This window comes from Clytia hemisphaerica, unplaced genomic scaffold, assembly GCF_902728285.1.
Source record: "Clytia hemisphaerica strain Z4C2 unplaced genomic scaffold, Clytia hemisphaerica genome assembly, whole genome shotgun sequence".
Lineage (NCBI taxonomy): Eukaryota > Metazoa > Cnidaria > Hydrozoa > Leptothecata > Clytiidae > Clytia > Clytia hemisphaerica.
The window spans coordinates 56,335-80,733 of NW_027103749.1; the positions used below are offsets into that span (position 1 = coordinate 56,335).

General features: G+C 34.2%; 2 protein-coding genes and 1 long non-coding RNA gene across 4 annotated transcripts; 1 reads left to right on the forward strand and 2 right to left on the reverse strand.

The window, feature by feature from the left end:
• Positions 1-10,735: 10,735 nt before the first annotated feature.
• On the reverse strand, positions 10,736-12,415 carry LOC136805463 (uncharacterized). The gene is made up of 6 exons (XM_067062036.1): positions 12,296-12,415; positions 12,109-12,141; positions 11,801-11,902; positions 11,618-11,687; positions 11,245-11,307; positions 10,736-11,057 (listed from the first exon to the last, which is right to left on the reverse strand). Exons 1-6 carry the CDS (start codon positions 12,377-12,379, stop codon positions 10,762-10,764), a joined length of 648 nt encoding a protein of 215 aa, XP_066918137.1. The 5' UTR covers positions 12,380-12,415; the 3' UTR covers positions 10,736-10,761.
• Positions 12,416-13,231: 816 nt separating this feature from the next.
• LOC136805464 (uncharacterized) lies at positions 13,232-15,883 on the reverse strand. Of its 2 annotated transcripts, none has more exons than XM_067062038.1 (5): positions 15,226-15,883; positions 14,293-14,515; positions 14,075-14,140; positions 13,772-13,813; positions 13,232-13,469 (listed from the first exon to the last, which is right to left on the reverse strand). In XM_067062038.1, the coding sequence occupies exons 1-5, from the start codon at positions 15,408-15,410 to the stop codon at positions 13,251-13,253; spliced, it is 735 nt and encodes a 244-aa protein (XP_066918139.1). In that variant the 5' UTR covers positions 15,411-15,883; the 3' UTR covers positions 13,232-13,250. The 2 variants fall into 2 exon arrangements, with proteins under 2 accessions (XP_066918139.1, XP_066918138.1); XM_067062037.1 differs by having other exon boundaries at positions 14,069-14,140.
• Positions 15,884-22,046: 6,163 nt separating this feature from the next.
• LOC136805465 (uncharacterized) lies at positions 22,047-23,880 on the forward strand. The gene is made up of 3 exons (XR_010846405.1): positions 22,047-22,284; positions 22,780-22,950; positions 23,476-23,880. It is a non-coding gene; the product is annotated as an uncharacterized lncRNA (long non-coding RNA).
• Positions 23,881-24,399: the final 519 nt, after the last annotated feature.

Below are 24,399 nucleotides of genomic sequence, written 5' to 3' on the forward strand. Positions count from 1 at the left end.
ATATATATATATATGATTATAATGACAATAATGCCTGATCACAAGCCCTGTTTTCAAAACTAAACTTCTGCAAGCAATCAAATTGTTTTTATAATCCATTTATGGTAATGAATTATCTCTGTAACTGTAATAAATTCACGGATGAAATATTGTTAGGGACCCTGGTAGACTTTCCATACCAAATATTGAACAGTTTAGTTTAGTAACCATTATAATGTTTGAATATGCTTTGCATATTTTCCTAAAAAATATTACCTGCAAATTTGCCATCATTTTTTTGCACACAATTCAAGATGGCAAATAGAAAGGTGAAAAAAACCCAACACGCTAACCACTAAGCTACCAAGCTGTAACTGTTTTCGGCAATAATTGCCGAAAAGAGCAATAATTGCTGTTTTTATCTTAAACACCCAACTGATAATGAATAACCAGACCTCACAAGTTATGATCGCAAATCCTCCAAATAAGCCCCACCCATTCATACATTCTTGGAGGGTAAACCACCAACCAGGTGTGGGGGTTACTTGTTTCTTCCAGGTTGGGCAGCTCTGGGGCAGCTCTAACTCTAGGGGTGCGCCTGCGCGCTCTATATTATTATGGGGATTAACATGAGCTATATTATATTAAAAAAACTCAAAGGGATCTATGCAATTTCCCAAACTGACATGGCCAATACGACACATCACAACAGTTAGTCACACTAGGAAATCTAGCTTTCAGAAAAAACAACATCAGTCATCTACAGGATGTATTTGCACAACAAGGATGAGAGTTACCTGAATCAAGCCCACAAGACAATCAATTAAAACTTGAAAGTTTGAAACAAGATAAAACGTGCAGCAGCAGGGCTCGAAATAACGGTCGGACATCAGACATTGTCCGACCCAAATAGCTTAATGGCCGACCCAAAAATCATAATTTTCAAGCTAAAGTAACCCTGATCGGACATTTTGTCCGACCCACTTGAAATCGTTATTTCGAGCCTTGCAGCAGCCAAAATCAACCAACCAAAATTTGTCATTCAATTCCCTAGACAGCGCTTCGATTTTTAAGGCCTTGTTTGTACGCTAAAGTAAAAATAATTCCGCACAATGTAAATGGGTCATTGTTTGAGGTCCGGCAAAATTTCAGGGAAACAGCCTATCCGGTGGTGCGCGGATCTAGGTGGGTTCCGCCTCCCCCATAGATCTTTTTCTTGGGAAGTTGATCTTCCAATTAGTTTTCAAGGTTGGCTTGGCTCAAATCTTTTCATCTATGGCTCAAATTTTAGGCAATTTCTCAAAGTTTTTGAAAATATAAATTTCATTAAAAAGCGCCGGGGTATTTTTTCATGAATCTCTTTAGAAGTTTTGCGGCGCATTTTTTTGCTTGAGAGTCAAGTAAACGATATATAACGCTTTCGCAGCATTAATCTTTGATACGCATTTTGGCGGGACGCTAGTGTGACTAACTGCACAAGGCCAGTATAATTAAGGCATATTTCTTTATCTATACGGGCGATTTGCACTAAATCTGTACCGTCCCGTCCGAAATCATTATTTGCATATATCTCATTAAGGTTAAGTGTTAATGATTTTTTTCTTTTTTCATCAGATACAGCTTGGTAATGGTACACTTTCTGCAAAATTTCATGTTTTAACTGTCTATCATTAGTCTGCAATCATAAATTTTGTGTCAATTTTTCCTCGTTTTGGCAATTTTTAGCAAAAAAGTGCTTCAGTTTTATGGTAGCACTTTCTTTCCAGGAAGGTATTTGACCCGTAATTTTGATTTTCCATATAGGCAATTTATTCATGTGTTTTTCTACAAAAAAAGTGTTTTGAAACCTTTTTTTCATCTTGCTCTAGCAGTGATTTTCTGTTTACGTCCATTTTGACACCGAAATGTGTCCCGTCCGAAATCATTGCACATTGCCCCTATTTTAAGAGTGTTTATTGAAGGTTTTTTAAGTTTGAGAGTAAGCTCAATCTGTATGTGTTTGAAAACCTGTCAAAAAGTATGATTTTACCATTAGGTTAACATTCTATAGGTCCCAGTGCATTGGTGATTGGAAGTGACACCAAAAAATGTCCCGTCCGAAATCACAATAAGATTGACAATATTTCTGAAAATCTGCAGGGTAGAAATATTTGAATGGCTGAATGTTGTAATCTTGGATAGAGCATATTTTAATTGAGTAAATCTAAGATTCAAAGCTCTTCAGATTTGATTCCAGGGGTACTAGAAAAAATGTCCCGTCCGAAATCATTTGTCCTGTCCGAAATCATAACTTTTCAAATATGTTTCAATTTGTAATAAAATGAATGTTTAACATTCAGGAAGTTATTAGCAGGACCTAGTGGTAAGAAATATGTTCAAACAGGCCAATTGAAGTAAGTTTTTATACCTTTATTTTAACCTTGAAAATAGGAATTGATTTCGGACGGGACAATTTTCCTGTAAAAATAGGTATTGTATTAAAACCACTACTGGAACAAAAAGAGTGGAATATTTTCTATTTGGAATAGTAGTATATTTACTTGTATACTTTCTGATAATATGTAGAAAGAAAAAGTTTAGCAAAACTTGAAAGTAAACAGATTTTTATGAAAATGATTTCGGACGGGACAGGAAAAATTTAGTGCAAATCACCCTGAAAAAAGATGAAAAAGGTGATTACAGATTTTTAAGATCTATTCTAATTTGAGGAAGGCCTTTATACAAACAATTTCAGGCTGTTCTACAGCTTCCTTACTTCCTCAATACATTTTTCTGATGTATTCTAGCCTTTAGTTTTGCAAATTTTGTCCGTCCGAAATCATTTTCGATATCTACATGCCAATCAAAAGAATGCAACAAAAAAAGGATTTCACCTAAGTTTAGTGATACTTAAGTATCACCTGTTACAACCCTTATAATATGTGATACTCTCTTCAGTGCAAGTTAGTTTTGATTTTTTTTTACCACAAATTTACCATTTTCATACGCTCTAACAGCTCCATGTGCCCCTATATCTTTATTATTAGGCCTTAAAAGGTGGTGTCAAGGTACATTTCCATGAAATATAGGCTATAGACTGTCATAGAAAAGTAGAGTTATGTTTAAAAAATGAACTTTATTTTTCATGATTTCGGACGGGACACGGTACAGATTTAGCGCAAATCGCCCATACGTACTTTACGCGAACAACGCACCAAGTCTCGGGGCGTCTAGGGCACTAAGTTTCAAAATACCGGGTGGGCAAAAAAAAACAAGTCCATATTTCATTCTTAATTGACGAAAGATCGAAAAAAGATGTGCAATCACGATTTTGCACTTTTATTCTATAAGTATTTTCCCGATTTTTTGCCAAGTTTTAGCATCGAGTCTAAAAGTGAAAGGGAGATATTAAGATTTTACGATTAGTGGTATTATTCGACTTGTTCAAAATACCTAAAAATTGACGTCAAAATAAATTTTAGAAGTAACAGCATAACCTATTCATCTAATGTAACCAAGATATACCGTATATTACAAAAGTTAAATAGATATCGTAGAAGAAGGCACAATACAGGTTGTTTTACAATAAACAGTTCAACCAAACAAACATTTTTATACAATGTCCTTCTTTATCATGAACAGCTTGCAACCGGGGGACAAATTGTTTGAATGCTCTACGGATCTCTTGAACTTCTCCTGCAACAAGTTTTTTTCATGATACAAACGTTTATCAGGGACATCAGCCTTTTTTACTTGGCTATTTACTCTGCTATTTTGTGAATTAATGGGTACATCAAGAGTAAAGTCTTTTTCGTCTTGGAACACACACTTGTCTACGCTTCTTTTGTGGGAAAACCGTTCAGCCAAGGCACCAGATCTTTCTGTTCGTCGTTTCTTTGTTCTTCGGTAACTCTCGGGGTCTTGATTCTTTTATACTGCTTCCATCCATTTCGTTTCACCATTCTTCGCACTGACGATCTCTTTATTCCCGTTATCTTTTCAATCTCTCACGGTGATTTGTGTGTGTTCCAGATGATTCTTCCTGCGAGCAAATCCGTTGCTCAACAATTTCTTCGTTTTCTGCGGTTGTTACAGTTATTGGGCGGCCGGAGCCGGGTTTTCTGTCCATGGTCCCGCTTTTTTTGAATCGATTAATGAGATTTTGCACAGAACCTTTAAACCACTTCATCATGGGATTGCTCTTTACAAATCCTGTACTCTGACCAGCCTTTTTCGATATAATCATTCTTTATGACAGCTTTATCTTCGTTGGAAAAAACCATCTTTACGCAAGTAAAACTGCTTTTGACTGAAGGTCAAAGTTTCAGAAAGAAAAACGCCGGTTTACTTTTTCGAGCGCAATGGAACGACATCTATTGAAAAGAAGACCTTCAATTGCAATTCTCTCGCGTTCAACAAGACCGCTCGAGCTAGCAAAAAAAATTTTCATGGTATTGTTTAGTTTCTCCCTTGTTCTGAAAATATTTTCACTTGACGTCAATTTTCAAACAATTTAAAAATAGATAGGTCCCTGAAATATCTTCTAACTCTCTTTTGAATGCGTGAAACTTTCTCAAACTTTCACAGAATTAATATAATACCTTTATTTTTTTCTATCCAAAGACGCCAGCTAAAAAAACGAATAGCGCGTCAAACATCCTAATTTGAAATTTGGACTTGTTTTTTTTAGCCCACCCGGTAAATGGTAAAATCCTTGGACATTTGACAAGAAATCCCTGGACTTTCTGGGGTATCAGCACGGTTGTCCTCATGGTTGGACTTGAAAAATGAACAATTTTTTTAATAAGATTTTCTCTCTTTTTCTAAACTTTGAGCGAATTTTACAGTATAAACCAGACCTGATCAATCAAATGTAATTTTCTGATTTACATTTTGAATTTGGCATTGAGAAGAAACTAAAATACGATGGCGGAGTGGCACGAACTTGTTGAACAAAATTGGATTATCGAGCGAACTGATCGAACCGCAACCCATTGATCGAACTTAATCGGACACTCACAATTTTGTTAAAAATCTTAAAGTTTGATTAATTTTTTTAATCGAACTTTAATCGTGCGATCATCGACGGAGTTTGATTAGTTCGATTGTTCGATTGGTTCGACAAGTTCTATTGATCGGGTCTGGTATAAAGAAAAACCATCTGAACTGACGATTTATTGGTACATATGAAAGCTGACACAATGGCATATCTTTCAAGTTTGTTTTTCTAATCAGATTTTTCTCAAAACATCTCTAACGTCTACGTACATCAAAATTATAATTTGGCTATACTGTAAAACATCTTTCTACAAACTTTGCCTACAAAACAGTTCCTCTATCGAAAAAAAAAGTCCAACGATGACGTCAGGAAACCCTCTTTCTTTCAATTAAAAGAGAAATTTTAAACATTGACAACTCAATTAATATGAAAGATTTTAAACTGGTTTCTTTTTGCAATGTTTTTCTTATTCAAGAACCAGCTAGACCTGCACTCTGTCTGTCAAAAAATAAGGTGATAAGGAAATATCCTCGCCTCAGGCACAGGCGCTCAGCTCAACTGACTCCATCCAGCATCAATAAAATAATATTACTGTTATGAATGATTTGTTTTTGCATGGAGAAAGCATGGGATTGCTCACAAAATTTACAATGCTGCATAACCATACCCATCCACCCATCATTACAGACTATGATCATCCACATCCATCAACTTTGGAAGATTTCCCGCGCTTTTTAGACGAAAGCATTTTGAGTAGGGCGGTTATCTGATATTCCGATGGCGGATTGGCGGCCTCCCGCTGCAAAATTCTTGACGCAATCTCGCAAAATTCCGTAATGTAACATGTAACATCCAGATGTAGCGAGTACTTCACTAGCGAGCACCTCACTAAAAACCGGGATTTTTCATCTCGTTTCTTAGTGAGTTCCACTTTGACGATTTTCGAAAAATAGAAGCCTTTCAAGTGTTTTGACGCAAATTTGTTTGTTTTTATGCGATGTCAACGAAAGGGAAAAGAAACGCACGTACGGCTCCCGTATCCTACAAATCGAACACGGATCATTCACGCCAATCGTTTTCACCGCCATGGGCGGCATGGGAAGAGAGACAAAATGTTTTTATAAGAGACTTAGTGAACTTCTGTCTGAAAAACGTGACGAAAACCTGTCAGTCACAACGACTTGGGTAAGAAGAAAGGTGAACTTTGCACTATTGAGCACAGGAAAAAATGATCTTATCCCAAGGTTGGAATTTAGAATTTTCCGATGTGCATTTTTCGGTTGACTTCTCTAGCCCTGGTATTTCGGAAATTGGCGAAGCGGCTTGTTTCGGAAAAAGCCAATTCCCATTTGGAATTTCAAGAATTCCAATTTGTTAGTTAAAGATTGACAAAAAGTTCCATTGCGAATATTGCCGGTTTCCAAGGTTGGAAAATTCTCAAATTCGGACTTTGGGAAATGCGGGTCGGAAAATCGTGTTTCCCTAATAAATTGGGTTTTAAATGAAAAACCTCATCATTAGGAAACATTGTATTTTTCCAAGTCGAGATTAATTTGCTGGGACTTGCGAAAATGGGTCGGAAAATCGTGTTTCCTAACAAATGGGTTTAAATGAAAAACGCTCATTCCATTAGGAAAATTGTATTTTTCCAAGTCGAGATTAATTTGATTGGGACTTGCGAAAATGCGGGTCGGAAAATCGTGTTTCCCTAACAAATTGGGTTTTAAATGAAAATCGCTCATTCCATTAGGAAAATTGTATTTTTCCAAGTCGAGATTAATTTGATTGCGACTTGCGAAAATGCGGGTTGGAAAATCGTGTTTCCCTAACAAATTGGGTTTTAAATGAAAATCGCTCATTCCATTAGGAAAATTGTATTTTTCCAAGTCGAGATTAATTTGATTAGGACTTGCGAAAATGCGGGTCGGAAAATCGTGTTTCCCTAACAAATTGGGTTTTAAATGAAAATCGCTCATTCCATTAGGAAAATTGTATTTTTCCAAGTCGAGATTAATTTGATTGCGACTTGCGAAAATGCGGGTTGGAAAATCGTGTTTCCCTAACAAATTAGATTTATTTATGAAAAACGCTCATTCCATTAGGAAAGTTGTATTTTTCCAAGTCGAGATTAATTTGATTAGGACTTGCGAAAATGCGGGTCGGAAAATCGTGTTTCCCTAACAAATTGGGTTTTAAATGAAAATCGCTCATTCCATTAGGAAAATTGTATTTATCCAAGTCGAGATTAATTTGATTGCGACTTGCGAAAATGCGGGTTGGAAAATCGTGTTTCCCTAACAAATTAGATTTATTTATGAAAAACGCTCATTCCATTAGGGAAGTTGTATTTTTCCAAGTCGAGATTAATTTGATTGGGACTTGCGAAATGCGGGTCGGAAAAATCGTAACAAACCATTAATGTTAACATGCTTATCAGCTTTAAATTTACAAGTCTTCTTTACAAAAATAGTGTACATTTTGTGATATCAAAATAATTTTTTTTAATAAGAAAAAGTTAATCTTTGTAGAGATCCATACAAATCTCAATATATTATTATTAGGGATGGTCAAAGAAAGTTCTTCAGAAACTGAAGGAGAATGCTCAGCAACCCCAGGCTTTCATCTGTGTCTGTTTCTGTAAATTTCATTATCAATCTCCTGTGAAAGTGTTAATCTAGATTAGAGTTAAAGTCAAGACTGAGACAGAAAAATCAACGGTCAGAAATAAGCAAATTCGAATCAGGTAAAATACTACAATAAATAAGTGCTATTTTATCCAATATCAATCGAGCACTTCAAAATCAAAATGAAAATATGGTCTATGAACATCAATACATAAAAAGTCATTTTCATTTTCTTGATAAATGATAACAGGGCGACTAATCGCGTTTACATTTTTCACAGCCATCGCATTTGAGCGTTCAAAAATACGAAAATCTTTTTCCATTCTCCCAGTGAAGATAAACTCGTGTACTTTAAGGTATTTGGAAGGGTCGCCATTTGCTTCCTTCGTCAGGACAAATTCCTCCACCATACCCACGACACAATCGGTAAAAAGGACGAAAGACCCTTTTTTTACATGCAGATCATTCCCGGGGAGGTAACATGACCTAAAGCTTTGGTAAACTTCAACATCTAAACCATCGGTTTGGGCTGCAACAATTACGAGGTCATCTGCTACATGTAAATTTTGGTCACCTCCACAACCAATGAAGATGACAAGCGATGAAACATCATCTCCTAGCTCAACGCATTGTTTGGCATATATCTTGGCACCCTCAAGACTCGATACAACCTAGACAATGAAAGATCATAATCCAATAAACTTTTTTCTGAATTAGTCTTGCTGGTCTTTCTTTATAACGTTTTTTCTAAAGACACTTACTTGACGCCGCATATTTGATTCTATGAGGCTTTCCAAAGTTAACAATTAAAACACTGTAAAAAGCTTGTTGAAACCTTTTCTTTCCATTATCGAAAATCACGATTTCACGTAGATTTTAAGTAGAGTTGTCAAAACTTTACCCAAACGAAGAATTAATCTTACCGCATTTCTGTCGTCTTCTTTGTGTCTCCAACGCAGCGGAACTCCTTTCAATGATCGAATCTCGCGTTCGATTTCATGCTTAGCATATGTAGCCTCAATGTTTTTGAAATTTGTTTGGATTGCAGTGTACCTGTGAAAAAATATTTAAAACTCAATATCAGAGTCAATAAAAAATTATCGGCAGAACGATGTATCCTTAGGGAAGAACTGAATTCTATGCATGCTTTATAATCAAGGAATTTTCAATATGATAATTGTACTAAGTGTGCGAATTCATTCGGAACTTTATACAATAATATTTTTGTTTGTTTGAATTAAAAGAACAAAATGAGAAAGTTTTGTATTTCTATTATATCATTATAATATCCACAGGAAAAAATCATTGAATCACATGCGTGTGAATACTAAATTCCAGCCATGTGAAAGTATATGTTTCACACGCGAGTTACACGCGTGTGATCCTGCACAGATTCACATGGATGTGAAAATGTCAATCACATGATGATTTTTCACACGTGTGAAACCAAGTTTCCCACTTGTTAAACCTTAAATTACAAACTTGGTATTTCTCCTTAAAATCGAGAATCCCACGTGTTAAATCGAAAATCACAGTCAAGAAGCCCCCAACAGGTTCAATTTTCCGGCGTGTTAAATTGAAAATCACGGGCAAGTTGCTCAAAACTGGTTCATGTTAATTTGATTTTCCGGCGTGTTAAATCGAAAATCACAGAGGAGGAGCCCCAAAACTGGCTCATGTTCATTTGGTTTTCCGGCGTGTTAAATCAAAAATCACAGAGGAGGAGGCCAAAACTGGCTCGTGTTAATTCGATTTTCCGGCGTGTTAAATCGAAAATCACGGGTAAGTTGCTCAAAACTGGTTCATGTTAATTTGATTTTCCGGCGTGTTAAATCGAAAATCACAGAGGAGGAGCCCAAAAACTGGCTCATGTTCATTTGGTTTTCCGGCGTGTTAAATAAAAAATCACAGAGGAGGAGCCCAAAAGTGGCTCGTGTTAATTTGGTTTTCCGGCGTGTTAAATCGAAAGGCACAAATGACGTGTTAGATCAAAAGTCGCAACCAAAAAAATTCTAAAATGTCGACCTGCTTGGAAATTTAAGACAGTTTTCTTTTAGGTAAAAAAAGCTCTAGAAGCTTTAACAATAAATATTTAAGAGATATCCTACAAAAAAGTATACAGACTATCTAGATAAACACAAAGTGACGTGTGGTAAAAAATCACAAAAAAAAAAATAAATATCAAGCTAGATTTTCGTTTTTAAAAATCTTTAAAAAATATATACAGTATTTTTATAAATATAAACAAGATCTCGTAAAACAAAATTTACACACTTTTTAGAAAAAAATAAAACAGTATTTGTAAAATACATGAAATGTAAATAAATAACCATTTTTTCGTTTTTAAAAAACTATTTACCTGTTAGCCTTTTTACAAAGAACAAGATTGTATTCAATCTTTACGAATTGGCTTGATTAATATTAAGTAATGAACTTGAAGACTAAATTTTATACAAACTGAAGAAACCTCACAGTAAAAAGGAGAATATAATTTATAAATAGCGAAGCGAATTTTGACTGGTTTTCTCGATTTTTGTTGACGGACTCAAGGAAAAACGTTCCAAAGAATGTCGAAGGAAAAATATAGATATATCATGTTAATTTTTCTCAATGGTATGACCCAAGTCTGGTCGTTTGAACGTGAAGAAACAAAAAAGTTAACATTTAAGCTTAAAATTCGATATTATGTGTATTCATTTTGGCAGGATTAAATTTTCGCCAAAATTTTAAAAATTGGCCGTCCGCCAAATTAAATGCCCGCCAAATTTAGGGACAAGCTGGAGTTTTTACAAGCTCTTATTTGATTTGGTAAGTCGTTAACCTGTAATAAAACAATTTTGTTACTTTTTCTAAAGAACGCGTCATCTCTGTTACTTTTAATGACCAATTAGTGAAGTATCTTATAAAAACTCCAGAACATCCCCAAATTTAACAAAATCTTTTTAGGATAGAAATTCTATTGAAAATCAGCATTTTTAAGTTAAAACCATTAAAATTTTAGATTTGCTAAAAATTCCCAACCTGCCAAATTAAATACCCGCCAAATTTTACAAAATATACCATCCGCCAAAATTTACCCTTTGGCCAACCGCCAAAATTAATACACTTAAGGTATTTAATACCAATATTGCTTTCCCGCTTTCTTTTAGACACATCACTGTACTGTATGTCAATCATATTTTACTTTTTACCTTTCTGACGCTTCAATATACCAGATTTCAATGCCCAAATTTTGTCGATGTAGAAGTCTGTATATTCCTTTATATGTTTCGCCAGTGGGAGCACCTTCTTCTGTTCAATTAGCCATCCTCCAAATAGTGTTCCAATCGTATCAGTGGAATGGCGCACCGACGTTTTGAAATCCGTTTTTGAAATGGTCGATAGTAAATCTTTCTTTGAAATAGGCTCTTCGGGCAGGGTTGGCTTCATAACGGTCATGAAAAAAGCAATGTTACGCAAGTCTTCGTCCGATAGATCTGAAATAGATAAAGCTATAGTATAGAATATTTGACAGGTTTGATGAACACTACATAAAATCACCTTCGCCTTCTGATACAATATGACAGCCTGTTCTTTTTTTAGAAAACAGGAAATTGAAAAGAAAACCTCAAACCAGACACCAATTTTCTCAGCAAGAATAGAGTGCAAATATGCCAATATTACCTTTCACTCCGTATTGCTCCGTCAGGCTTTGCGTCATGGATTCAAAAGGATCTTGTGACTCTTCTAAAAGCGAATTAAGCACTTTAACTTTAGCATAAATTTGAGCTATGTACTTACATGCATTTTATAAGAATAGAAGGTGTAGCAAAAATCTAAGAACAAAACAATCCTATATTTTAGATTAGAAATGGCTTAAAAATGCTGATTTCAAGACCCCTCTAAGTCAATAAAGTGAATTCCTGTGATTAAGTGAATAAAGTAAGCATTTTAATAACATTTTAAAGAACATAAAAAAGCCTGAAAATCGTGAAAAATAAGCTAACAGAGTGTAAAATTGTTAAAAACTTTAGTAAATGAATGAAATGCATTTTACCTTGCAGTTTTCTTTGTTGGGGTATTGGAGGGTAATCAGGAGACCCAACATCGCTGATATCAGATTTTTCCTAAATGGTAAATTAAGCATTACTTGAAAATAGAATGATTGTATTTGCAAAGGAGGAAACTTAAAACTGTCCAAAAAAGAAGGCTAGAAATAAGAAAAAGTTAATGATCATACCTTTTCTGGTGTATTCCTTAGTGATTTGATCGGTGATTTGATCGGTGATGATGTTAGGGAAGCTGTTTCATCAGGATCAATTGCTTTATATTGATTGCCAAACTAAAAAAAGGAAAGAGTATAAGTATTTGAATTATAAACCTATATCATGAACTTTTTTTAAAGGGAGAAATTTTTCACTTTTCAAATCAAATTAAATTTGGAAAAAACTGCATTAGCTTTGCTAAGTTGAATCCCAATATTTGCCAAAATAAATGTTCTGTCACATTCCTTTCTTTATGGTATAACAAAGATATCAAATTTCTTACTAAATCCTGAGAGAAAATATCAACTCGGTCGTCCTGTAAAATAGAATAATAAGAGTAATTAGCCCTTTTCGCTGTTATTACATTAAGGAAAAATTATATTGAATATATAACCTCTGCAAAGTCTGCAAAATCAAACAATATCAAAAGAATAAAAAAAGTGGATCATATTTAGGATTTAAGTTCTTACCTCATCATTTTGAGTTGAAGTTTTCCTTTTCTCCTTCCTCTGTTTTGGTGTTTTCGGATATTCTTTCTTCTCTTTTGGATCCATACTCTATAAGGTTATGAAGGCAAGATATTTTCAGAAACTTAATCTAAACAAGCTGCTTCAAGTTGATTTAAAAAATCATCATATATCGTTTAATGATAACGCAAAAATCAAAAATAAAGTTCTGGTGCAAAATCTATTGACAATTGAATCATCAATGTTATCAATAATGTTTTTGTGTGAACTAGAAATCAAGAATAAATCAAAGAAATTTTCAAGAAATATCGAACTCCTGAGCATTGCAAAAATTCTGCAAAAATCAGAAAAGCTAGATGAAAAATCGAGAAAATGTAAATAGCATTTTGAAAAAATATTTTTAGTACAATATTGCCATTTTGCATCAGTGTGCAAAATTTCATGAAAAATATAAATAAGCTCGAGAAATTTACCGTTTTCCGGCGAAAATATCCGGCGATTAGAAAGTTCCGGCTTAAAATTGACAATTAAAATGCTTGAATTGCTACAAATATACGAAATATAAAGTCCAAGAATCTGCAAAAAAAGTCGGAATAGAATCAAAACTCATATAACAAAATGAATCAAAAAAGAAATCTCGAGAAAATGCCAAAAATCATCATTTTGAAAAGTATAATTGATCATATTTATTGCCATTTTCCTTTCATTCATTTTGAGATTTTTGAAGTTGTTTTCTCTTTTCTTCTCTCTTCAATGAAAATCTCGATTTGTTTATTTTCGGTTTTTCAAAAATTGGACTTCATGTTTTTTCTAATTCTTTGTCTCTAATGATTCTCGAGAAAATGCCAAAAAACCGGTTTTCCGGCATATTTCCGGCTCGGCCGGAAATGTTCGAAAATAAATTTTGGGAAGTCAAATAATTTTAACTAATCTAAAAAATCTCACAAAAATTTGATTTTTAAAGACGATTATTACAAGTTTGTTGTTTATCTTGCTTTAATTCAAATTTCTTCAAAAAAGAAATGACACAATATTGCAGATTACAAAATCTGGTAACACATGACTTGCAAAATAACATCTTAAAACACAAATATCTACTTACACTTTTCCTTATCTTTTTATTAGGACTACTTTCGGTTTTTTCTTTGTTTTTCTTTCTTTTATTAGCTGAATTAATCTATGGTTGAACAAATTCATTAAATTAGAAATGGCCAATGGTCAAGTATACCTGTCATAATGAGGCCTGGCAAGTTTCCCAACAAGAAACACTAGAACCTTAAGCACAGACCTTATTTTAAGTGGAAACAGTGTACAGTACTTAGATATGACTAAGCAAAATTTCTTTTGACATTTCAAGAATTTTTTTCTTTATGTCTGAAAGGTTCAACACCTTTGTTGAATCAGCCAAGATAAGAAGTAAATTTTTGCTAAAGTTTCAAAAACAGAAAAATGAGCCACAGCGAAAAATTGTCCATGTACCTGAATATCTATGCCATCATTTGCTGTAGTGTTTGCATCTCCCTTTAAGACAGAAAAGGATAAAATTTCAACTCAAAGTGAACTTAGCCGATTTGACGTTCCCATTTCTTCAAATGAGTCAAATAAATTCAAATATGGTGTCCTTCCAGTGTCTTCATTAAAAATGTCCAAAGTGTAGTAATTTAAACACATTTAAGGCAAAAATAATACAATTTACCCTGACATTCGCCAAAATTAGTTCTTGCCAAGATTGAAGAAAGAAAAAGAACTTTAAATTTGATGCAAAAATTGAAATACCGTTACATTGTTTCCCAAATCAAGTTTTTTCCTGGCTTTCTTTTCGGGCTTTGATGCATTCTTTGTTGGAGCCTATAATCCAAGTAAGTACATTACATTACATTAACTGTCAACTTGTCCTTATTAATCCTACAAAGAACAGTAGAGACCTAAAAGGGGACTTTGAATGAATTAATTGAGCTGCTAGAATACATTGTTTAAGAAAAGCTGCAAAAATGGTTTACCTCATAGTCCCTCCCACCACGAACTGCTCTTCTTCTTTCGCTCATGATTTTGACGATTTTCTTCCTGATGGTCTTCTCTTCCAGGTATTTCAAAATTGGAATTTTTTGTAAGTCTTTCACAAAATCAGTAAGTTCTTCAATATTGCTTTGGCTTTCCTTTGAAAAAGTTGGCAAAGAATTACCAGTCCATTTTCTAGCAACTTGATTCCTGATAGTTGTTTGTCTAAAAGAAAAAGGTAGAATTATTCTTAATTTCACTTTAATAATTGGGTTCAATGTATTCATTATCTGTCTTTTATCTCAGTCAGTGTCAATAAATATATATAAGTAAAAAGTATAAACAATGACATATTTTTCTTGACAACAAAGATGGGATGACAAGAAATCTCAAGAATCTTTAGTTTTTGCAATACATGGTGGATTTGAAGAATTTTCCTAAGTTCAGGATAAAACACACTAATTCTTTTTTGCTAATTTGCTAATTTTGTCTATGGAGAATATGGCCTTTCTAAGATCACAGAATGTTGAAACTAAATTACCTACCTTATTACACTTATATATCTACTCATGTTATTAACACGAATTGGTTACCCTCGTGTTAATAGACCTTTTGCAAATCACAAAGTCATGTTGAATAATTAAAAACTCCAGCATTAGAACAATAACACATGGAGTACATAATTAGTAAAACAGTGTAATAAATTTTTCTTGTCATTGTTTTGATGGTGGAGTTTTTAATTATTCAACATGAAATACAAAATTTGAGCTAAGGTAGTTTTCAAAAATCCTGCCTCTTGCGTTAATTAATTGTCGCACTCATTTTCCCCGCGTTATATACTTGATAAGTTATATAAGTGTAATAAGGTATCTTCAATGTGATCCAAACTGTTACAATATTGCAATTTGCAAAAAGGTATACAATCATCTACTTACTGCATATTCTCAATGTGATTTTGCACTTTTGCCCTGCATGGTGTCATTGGCACAGGTTTATCAGTTGTCAAATTTGGATAAACAGATTTAAATACAAGTATCTGCCTGGCAGTGAGCCCCATTTTGTCCAGTGTAAGAAATTGATCATCTGTTGTTATCAATGTGTATAGTAATTGTCCATCCATTTGTTGTGCTAATTAGATAAAATTAATGGATAATAGTTTGGCATCAGCGGAAAATAAATATCAATATAGAACTTTGGCCAAAAGCGAAGGTCTATTGAATAAGAAATTACAACAGGACACATTACTTGCCCTCAAATGAGCCCCCCCCAGCAAAACCCCTCATCACGCCAAAAAATTCTCCATCGCACATAACAAAAATTGCTAAAATTTGTCATAAAAAAATAGCCCAAACCATGCATCACTTCTCAAATTTTTGCCTTATCATGAATCACGCCGAAGTCTTGATCATGTCAAAAAAGTTTTCAAATCACGCCATCACCCCAAAAAAAAGTCCCAATCACACCATCAATCACGCAAACTGCTGGGGGTGAGTTCTCAAATGAAAAAAAAAAAGATCTTTGGGAGCAATTTTAAAAATTATTCTACAATGTTTGAGTCTCCTCAGTCTTTTAGCTGCTCTGAAAAAAAGCCAGTGTGGAATACATGTTTTTTTTTTTATAAGCAAGTGTATGCCCCTTCGTCAGGCTCGAGTATGCTTAAGCTTTCAAAGCATCCAGACATAGAATATGCTTATTATATGCTTAAGAATTATCATGCTTTTGATTCACCCAACCAAATTTTTTAGTAAAATCTTTAAAATTTTGTTAATATTCGATTCAAAAAGCATTTAAATTTTTGAGCAGTGGAATGTGGCTAGCCGTGGAATGTCTTTTTTTACTTGACCACTTGCAAACCTTTTGAATAAAAAGAGATTGAATACTTGAAAAATATTTCAGGCTAGCGTATATGCTTATGTTATGCTTAGGAAATCTGCAAATCTGAGCCTTCATATGCTTATAAGCGTTATGCTTATAAAAAAAAAACATGTATTTGTCCAATTTTTCATTATTTCCCTATTATCCTACATTTTCTCTGCATAAGATGGAGGATAGAATACGAGATATAGGAGAATCTATTCTGTAAGACTTACATTTTTTTAATAAAAAAAGTAACTTACCAACAAGGTGGTCTGCCACGTCGGGGGGAAGGACGTCTGTCAACATGGTGGAAACCTCTTCAGTATTGAGGTTTAGTAAATTTTCAGTAGGCACTTTGTTTCGCATTGACATGTTTGGTGCAATTTTTTGTCTTCTTGGTTTGACTTTTTTCTTGGTACAAGTTAAAATTAAAAGTCAAAGCCGAAAGCCGTGCACGTGTAGCTGAGCGATGTTTTGATAAAATCTATAGAAACAAATTCTTCCCGATATTTAAAAATTACAGACCAAAAAAGGATTCAAATAATTGTGTCAATTATTGTGTGAAGTGCTTGTTCGGAAGAAATTTAAAACTTTAGAATGACAAAAAATCATAAAACAGATCAATTCTAAACATAATGTTAATTTTCTGGGTTTCATTCAGTATAATTCTCAAAATCATTTATGTTTGCAGCGGTCTGTAATTTTTATCTTGAAATTTTTAAACGTGGTCACTTTACTCAGTCTTTCGGATGAATATTTAATTTAGGAAGTAAAACCATTACAATGAATTTGAATTTGGCGCTTTGAGCCGCTGATTGGCTTATTCGGCTTGATTGCATCATATTTTCGACATTTGACCAATCAAATTGATTCGAAATTTTGTTTTTGGTAAAGATAAGATGGTAGGGTATTTTCATCCAAGATTTTCTGTTGCTGGTTTCAAAAAGTCATCGTTTGCTATTGAAGATTGATTCGATTTTTCATTACACAATTAACTGTCATTTTTATAACAACACAACCACAAACAATCATCATCATGTCAAAACGAAAGTTATCTTGGCAAAAACACGAAATTCTACCTTGCTGGTGCTCTGATTCACTAATGCAGCCTCACAAACACTGCCCATGTATCAATTGTGGAAAAAAAGCTGTGAGTAGGTCAACAGAGGAAAGACATCGCACACAATATGCTTTGATAGACAATCAGAATAACGTTAATGACGAGGAAACAAGGACTTCTTCAGATGGTTCAGACGATGAGGCAGTCGAGGAAGAAGTTCAAAGTGATTCTTCTTCTTCTTATGTTGCTGAAGAAATACAGGCTGATTGCCAAGAACTTATTTCAGATTATGATTCTGTAGACAATAATGCTCAAAGTGAAGATAATACTACCTTCAGTTGTGAACCAGAAGATCATCTGGATGATGATGATGATGATGATGACGATATCAATGTCGATAATGGGATGGAAATAGAAGGCGATGGTGCAGAAGAAAATGGTTATCGTAGGTAAATCTATTATGTATTATATAATTCTTTTTGTTTCATATCCCAGTCTGGGAAACAAAGGCATGTACGCGGTGTACGTCCGATGTATACCCCTTTTGCTATAAAATCACGATCAATGTTTATGTCATGTTGGATAATTATTTGAAGTATGTATCCAGACGATCTCAGTCGAACAGAATCCACGATCGAACCAGTCGAACCAAATCGAACCCAATCGACCGATCGAAATGCGATTGTCAAACGCAATCGAATCTCAATCGATAGTCAAAATTCTGGGTAATATTCGATTGGTTAGATTGTTGTTCGACTACATTCGATTATTGCTTCCTAATCCTAATCGTTTTATAGGAGCAAATTACGACTGAGAGCAGTGAAATTTAACACAGACACCCTTGAGAGAATAAACTCTATTGGCTTTCAATAGACCTTTTTTCGAAGAGGAGGTCCTGTTGAATATATAATTATGTAGTCCAGCCATAAAAACAATGATAGAGCCATGCATAATTACTGTATCATGCAAATTGTAATAATTATGCATGGCTTTATCATTGTTTTTCTGCTGGACTACATAATTATTCAACAGGGTGGGCTCTTTGAAAAAAGGTCTATAGTCAGTGAAGCTGGAACCTCGATTTTTGAGGATTACGATTTTACCAGCTTTTTAGCGATTTTTGCCTCGCTAACCCAAATCTCGCAACCTCTTTATCTTAAAGGATGATCGAAATTAGAGTTTTTCAGCGTTCCGAAAAAAACGCAAAGCAGAAATTTTTTCATCTTCACAGGATCGATTGTCAACAACAAAATACATCTTTTGGTCTTTGGGTTTGTTTCTGACGTTTTTCCTTCAAAGAATATCGATCACTTTCCTTTTCCCCTTGAGCGCGCGAGAAAAAAATGATTAGCTCTCATTCTCGCGCGGGCGAATAAAGATGAGGCGGCAATCTTGCACTGAGGGTGCTACTTAGTTTCCGCCCTATTTTACGCCCACCATAGAATGGTCCAAATACGGGGGTATTCCAAATGATAAACGATGTCGTTCTGTAAGTGTTTTATTTTCTGATAGATACAAATAATATATTGAATACTATTAACTTATTTATTTAAAAATTTTTGAGCCCAAATTTAAATATCTGGTTAAATAAAAAACAAATGACAGCAGTTCTGTTTTTCCCTCAAACCCCCGGGAAAAGTTTTTTTGCCGACTCAGCTATTTTACAAATTTCGGAAAAGAACTCCCATAGGAATTCCGATTCATAACCCGATTGGTTCATTTCAGAACGGCTTCAAGAAAGTCATAATGGCAGATAATTTTAAAAGTTTCTCTGAGTAAATGTGTGTAATTTATTGATGTTGATGGCTTGTTGATTCTTTAAAGAAAAAAGATAACAGGTATAGCTTTTTCTAATCCTGGAATATCGAGGTTCCAGCTACACTGATAGTTTCCAATTCCAAAAGTAACCACAGAACTTCCTAATCCTAATCGAACGCAATCGAACATCAATCAAACACAATCGAATATCAATCAAATCTTAAAATTGCGGTAATATTCGATTGAGATTCGATTGCGTTCGACAATCAAATTTCAATCAGTCGGTTGCATTCGATTTGGTTCGACTGGTTCGATCGTCGATTCCGTTTGATTGGGATCGTCTGGATGTATGGATAATGGGTCTTAGGACCTTTTGATACTTAAAATATAGATAGATAAAATTAAAAAATCCAGCTGACTCCAGCATCAAAACAATGACAAGAAAATTTAGCACACACTTTTACTGGCAGCTAATTATTAATTAGTTAGTTAGTTTCTAATATTATTCAACATGAAATTGTGATTAGGCAGCCATCGAAAAATTGTTCTGTTCGCGTCACCACCTCTGCTCTCAAGAAAAATAAATTGAGTTCCTGGCACAGTTTTCAAAAACCCAGAAATCTTTCCGAACGCCCACCCGTCTGCACTTTTAACACCCTTTGCGACATGAACAGAGCAATTTTTAAATGGTTGCCTTGGCTCAAAATTTTCTAATAGTACTACCTTAAAGGAAGAAATTTTGGCGGGAATTTAATTTGGCGGATGGCCAAAAAAGTTTTTTCAGAGGGAATTTAATTTGACGGATGGACGAAAAAACTAAATTTGGTGGGAATTTAATTTAGTGGTCGCTTAAAAATTTAACCTTAAGATGGCGTCAAAACAGCGAAAAAATAGCAAAAACACCTTAAAAGAGATCATATTTTCAAAATGTTTAATTTGGCGGGAATTTAATTTGGCGGATGGCGGGAAAAAGAAATTTTGGCGGGAACTTAATTTGGCGGATTTCCGCCAAATCCGCCAAATTTTCTTTCCGCCAAAATTTCTTCCTTTAAGGTACTTTTTTAGGATCTTGCACAAGAAATTATGTTTAGCGGACTGAATTTTATCATACTGATTTTCTACCAATGGCAGCAGCCAAGAATGGTAAAAGTATGCTAGGAAAAACAGTTCAAGTTACTGACAAAATTTAATTTTGCTGCCATCCCCCAAATTAAAAAATTCAAGATGGGTTTGCCCTGTGAGTCAGAGATATTGGGCTCAAAATTCTGATTTCAGCACTGTCCCTTACTAAAATAAAAACAATTTTAGAAAGTTGTGCATTTTATTTCCAAAAAAAAAGTGACAAGTGAAAGAACAAACATAAAAAAATTACATTGGCTGTTTTATCAAGTGTCATTTGGAGGCAGGGGGGGGTTGGTACTAAAGTCTCAGACATATATGAGTGTTATATGAGGCCCCCCCCAGTGGCACCCCTAATCACGCCATCACGCAAAAAAATTTTCTCCATCACGCATCACGAAAACTGCTAAAATCACACATCACGCCTCAAATTTTTGCCCTATCACGCATCACGCCAAAATCTTGATCACGCCATCACGCCAAAAAAATCTCTCATCACGCAAGAAAAAAGTCCCAATCACGCCATCACGCAAACCGCTGGGGGGGCCTCTTATATTAAAAGGTTTTGGAGAATTTTTTGCATAGCACCACCCCAATGTGGTATTTTAGTACACATGTACAAAGAAATTTTAGAGATATTTTGACTTGATTTTTCAATTTTTGCATCTTAAAATTCATTTTTTGCACAAATTGATACTTTTGAACGGTACTACTTAAAATTTTGCAAATATATATTTCAGACATTTGACTGAATGGAAAAATAATTGAAATTTTGTTCAAAAGAGAAAAAGGATTTTTAAGTTTATTTTACCACCACGTTGCTAAACGTCATGATGTCTGAGATTCTAAGACCCCCACCCCGTTAGAGGTGGCAAATTCAAATTGATATCACAAACCATGGTATCAATTTGATCATCATTATATAAAAGAATAACTCCAGAAGCTATGCTAATAGGGGAACTGGTGAAAAAATGTAGTACCTTTTGGCCTACTACTTATCCAAATTTCCTCTTTGAGTAAGGAAGTTCGAGGGACTGAAGAAAAGTGGTAGCACTACTAGTCGTAGATGGTATTTTTCAAGCACTTTTTTACCACTGTTTTTCGGTGGCAAAAACTCAATTTGAAATTGAGTTTTCAAACTCAATTTTGTGAAGAAAAATATGTGAAAGGTAAATAATGCAAAGAAGAGAAATTACGGTACAAAAAATCAAAGGAAAATCAACTCGATCTATTGCAATGAGTCTAACAAGTAGTTTTCGAAGGTAAAATTTCAAATTTATCTTCTTTCACGGTATGAAAATGAGTTTTGTTTAGTTTATTTAGTTCAAAATAAAAGTATTGCTTTTATCAAAAGATAAGGATTGACAACAACGGAACCTAAATTTTTCAGAACAAAACGGTGGTAAGGAAAAGTGCTTGGAAAATACCCTGTAGTACTACTTATCAAGCTTCAAATGAATATCATGTTTTCAATTTTGAAATTTAGTGTTATCATGGAGAATTTGCTTCAAACGCTAACCATTGCATCAGAGATGAATGCATCGATTGGAAACACGGAAAAACTTCTGGCATATGTTGGAAGTTTGATCAACAATTTCATGGATATAGAAAATGATTGGCCGAAATCTTATGCTTCTGCAATGTCCATTCTTAAACAGACAGGGCTATATGCTAATCCGGAGCATACCAGAATTTGTTTTAACAATGAGGAGCATCCAGCACATTTTTATGTTGTAAATGTTGACCAAACTTGCCCAGATTGTGACGAGCATCCTATAGTCAATTGTTATTACCTTCCGTTGAAGGATAAAATTAAACGTTGGTTGATTAATACAGAACTAACCACTAAGATGCTTGGTCATTGGAAAAATAGAGATAAGTGGCTTGGAAAAACAGGCGTAACATACCCCTTGAAAGAATTATGGGATGGGTATCGGTTTAAAGAGTTACAGAGTGTGGTTTTGGGACCCAGAGAAAACATGGCCACTCCCACACAAATGTATTGAATGCAAAATATACATAAATTTGATGGAGTTAAACATTACCAGTGACCAGCCTTGTGAAATTCAATGTTTCAATTGCAATAAAAAGCAGCATGTTAGGCCAGAAATTGTCTCTGGTGACCCAAGAAACATCGGCTTAATTGGGCATTGGGATGGCTGGTCTCCCAAATTTGGAAGAGGTGTCTCTTATTCCACTGGTAAGTTGCTTAAATAAACCATAAAGATTAACTTAATGAATGAAACATAAGAATTGTGTTTTCAAGCCTGTCACTTAGATTCTAATAAGCCACAATCAGAAAAGTTATAATTCTATAGAATGATGGCCAAAATTACTCCCTAAAGTATAAATGGAAAATCTCTTTATCAAATAATAATAAAAATTGAAAAAAAGAAAAAATTAAGAAGTTTTTTATAGTAAAAGAGCAGAAACCTTTTATGCTGTTATTACCTCTATAACTGTCTATAAACATTTTTGGAAAAAGAGGCAATCGAAATTTTACTGGCTGGAAAAAGGTAAATTGTGACACAAATTCAGATTATGGTTTTTGTCCTGGCTATGTTCATCATCTTTTCAAAAATTTCAATTCTATCAAGAGCTATGGCAGTTTATGGACATCCTTAAAGGAAAACTAATTTTGAATCTTTACCTGTTTATACTGTAATATAACAGAATTTCATCATACCCTTTTAAGGTTCAATAGAACTGAACATTGCAAACATGGAAAAAGAAGACCGTTGTAAAAATGACCATGTGTACACATCAACTTTTGTCCCAGAGCGTAATCTACCAAACAGAACTCCAACTTCTTTGGACCCGTTTTTGTTACCTCTTGTTACAGAGCTTGAAGAGCTTTTCATTCATGGTATGTCCTTTTTTATAAGGTTATTGTACTTTTAGAGGATATTATTAAGTATTATTATACACAACTTCATGGTAGAAGGTTAAACAGCAACTGGTACCTGATTCTAGTCTAAGGCTAGGGGCCACTTATTCAGCTAGAGGTCACCTAAAGTTATTCAAGCCGAACTGGGGTATGTTCCAAAAAGTGCATTTTTGAAAATCTTCTGCTATAAATAGTAACCCTTTGTTATTTGCTTGTACAAACTATTTCAGACCATTGTATTACTTTGATTATGCTTGACAAAAAGATGGTAGATGATACTTCTAAAAAATTATATCTACAGTATTCTTCAAATTTTCTTAGTTACTTAAACTTAGGGGCGACCTAGAGTATTTCTCAAGTAGGGGTCACCTAAATTCTTGAGGGGGGGACTAGAACATGCTTATAAGCCATGTTATACTTTATTATTTGTTTTTAATCCCCCAGATAATATCTTTTTACAAGTTATTCTTATAATAAAGAGCGTGTACTTTTTTGATTATTCAGGGACAGAAGTTGACTATCCGATTGATGTTGGGCCGATTAAAGCAGGGAAAGCAACCCTGCGCTGCATGCTTTTGTGTTGGACAGGGGACTACCCGGCACAATGCCAGATTGGCAAATTTTCGAACAAGGGTACTTTTGGTTGTCGTGTCGATGATTGTGAAGGTAAAAAGAAGTTTGTTTTTCAAGTTTACTGTTTGTAACACTTGTAACAGAAATGTCTTTAAATATCTTTAAAGAGAGAGTTTTTTAATCTCATTCACATTGAAGGTGAAAGAACATTTGACAGTCTCTAATAGCACTGCAACTTTTAATCATCCAATTTATATTTCTAGATTTCTATAAAAAAATATATAGAAATATATATTATTATTATATTTCTTCTTTCGTAGAATACAATTGTGTATATTTTCACGAATGTAAAGTAAATACTCTTAGGTTCCAAATAAACGGGGGGGGGGGTTGGAAAATTTTCTAGATTTTAATAAACGGAGGGGGGCCTAATTGCCGGGGGGTTGGAAATTGTACTTCTGAAACCCAAAAATAAGGTAAAAATAGGCTAAAATCAGGCTATTTAGAGCAAAATAAGGGGCCTTCTCTTTGACAGCTGAAAATATTCTTAGAGATTAATAAACGGGGGGGGGTCCTAATAAGGTCCGGGGGGTTGGAAAATTTTCGAAAAATTAACAAGTTTATTTGGAACCTAAGAGTAAACAGCTACAAAATTTAAAGTATCAAAAATAAGACAAAAGGCCAAAAATACTTTTTTAGAGTATCAAGCCTGAAACAAAGCAGAGAAGTGCAACTGCTAAAAGGCTAAGAGAGTTAAGACTTAAAAAATCTCCTAAATAGTTAACCAGTGTATGATAATAAGAAAACAAAAATAAGTTTAAAACACTAAAATTCATTGATAAAATAAATTAAATG

Coding starts and splice junctions, on each gene's coding strand:
- LOC136805464 (XM_067062037.1), bottom strand. CDS start 15,410: ATGGATGGACAATTACTATACACATTGATAACAACAGATGATCAATTT. Junction 13,814..14,068: donor ATTTGGGAAACAATGTAACG/GTATTTCAATTT, acceptor TCTGTCTTAAAG/GGAGATGCAAACACTACAGC. Junction 13,470..13,771: donor ATGATGGCATAGATATTCAG/GTACATGGACAA, acceptor GTTCAACCATAG/ATTAATTCAGCTAATAAAAG.
- LOC136805463 (XM_067062036.1), bottom strand. CDS start 12,379: ATGGATCCAAAAGAGAAGAAAGAATATCCGAAAACACCAAAACAGAGG. Junction 12,142..12,295: donor CTTCAACTCAAAATGATGAG/GTAAGAACTTAA, acceptor TCTATTTTACAG/GACGACCGAGTTGATATTTT. Junction 11,903..12,108: donor ATATTTTCTCTCAGGATTTA/GTAAGAAATTTG, acceptor TCCTTTTTTTAG/TTTGGCAATCAATATAAAGC.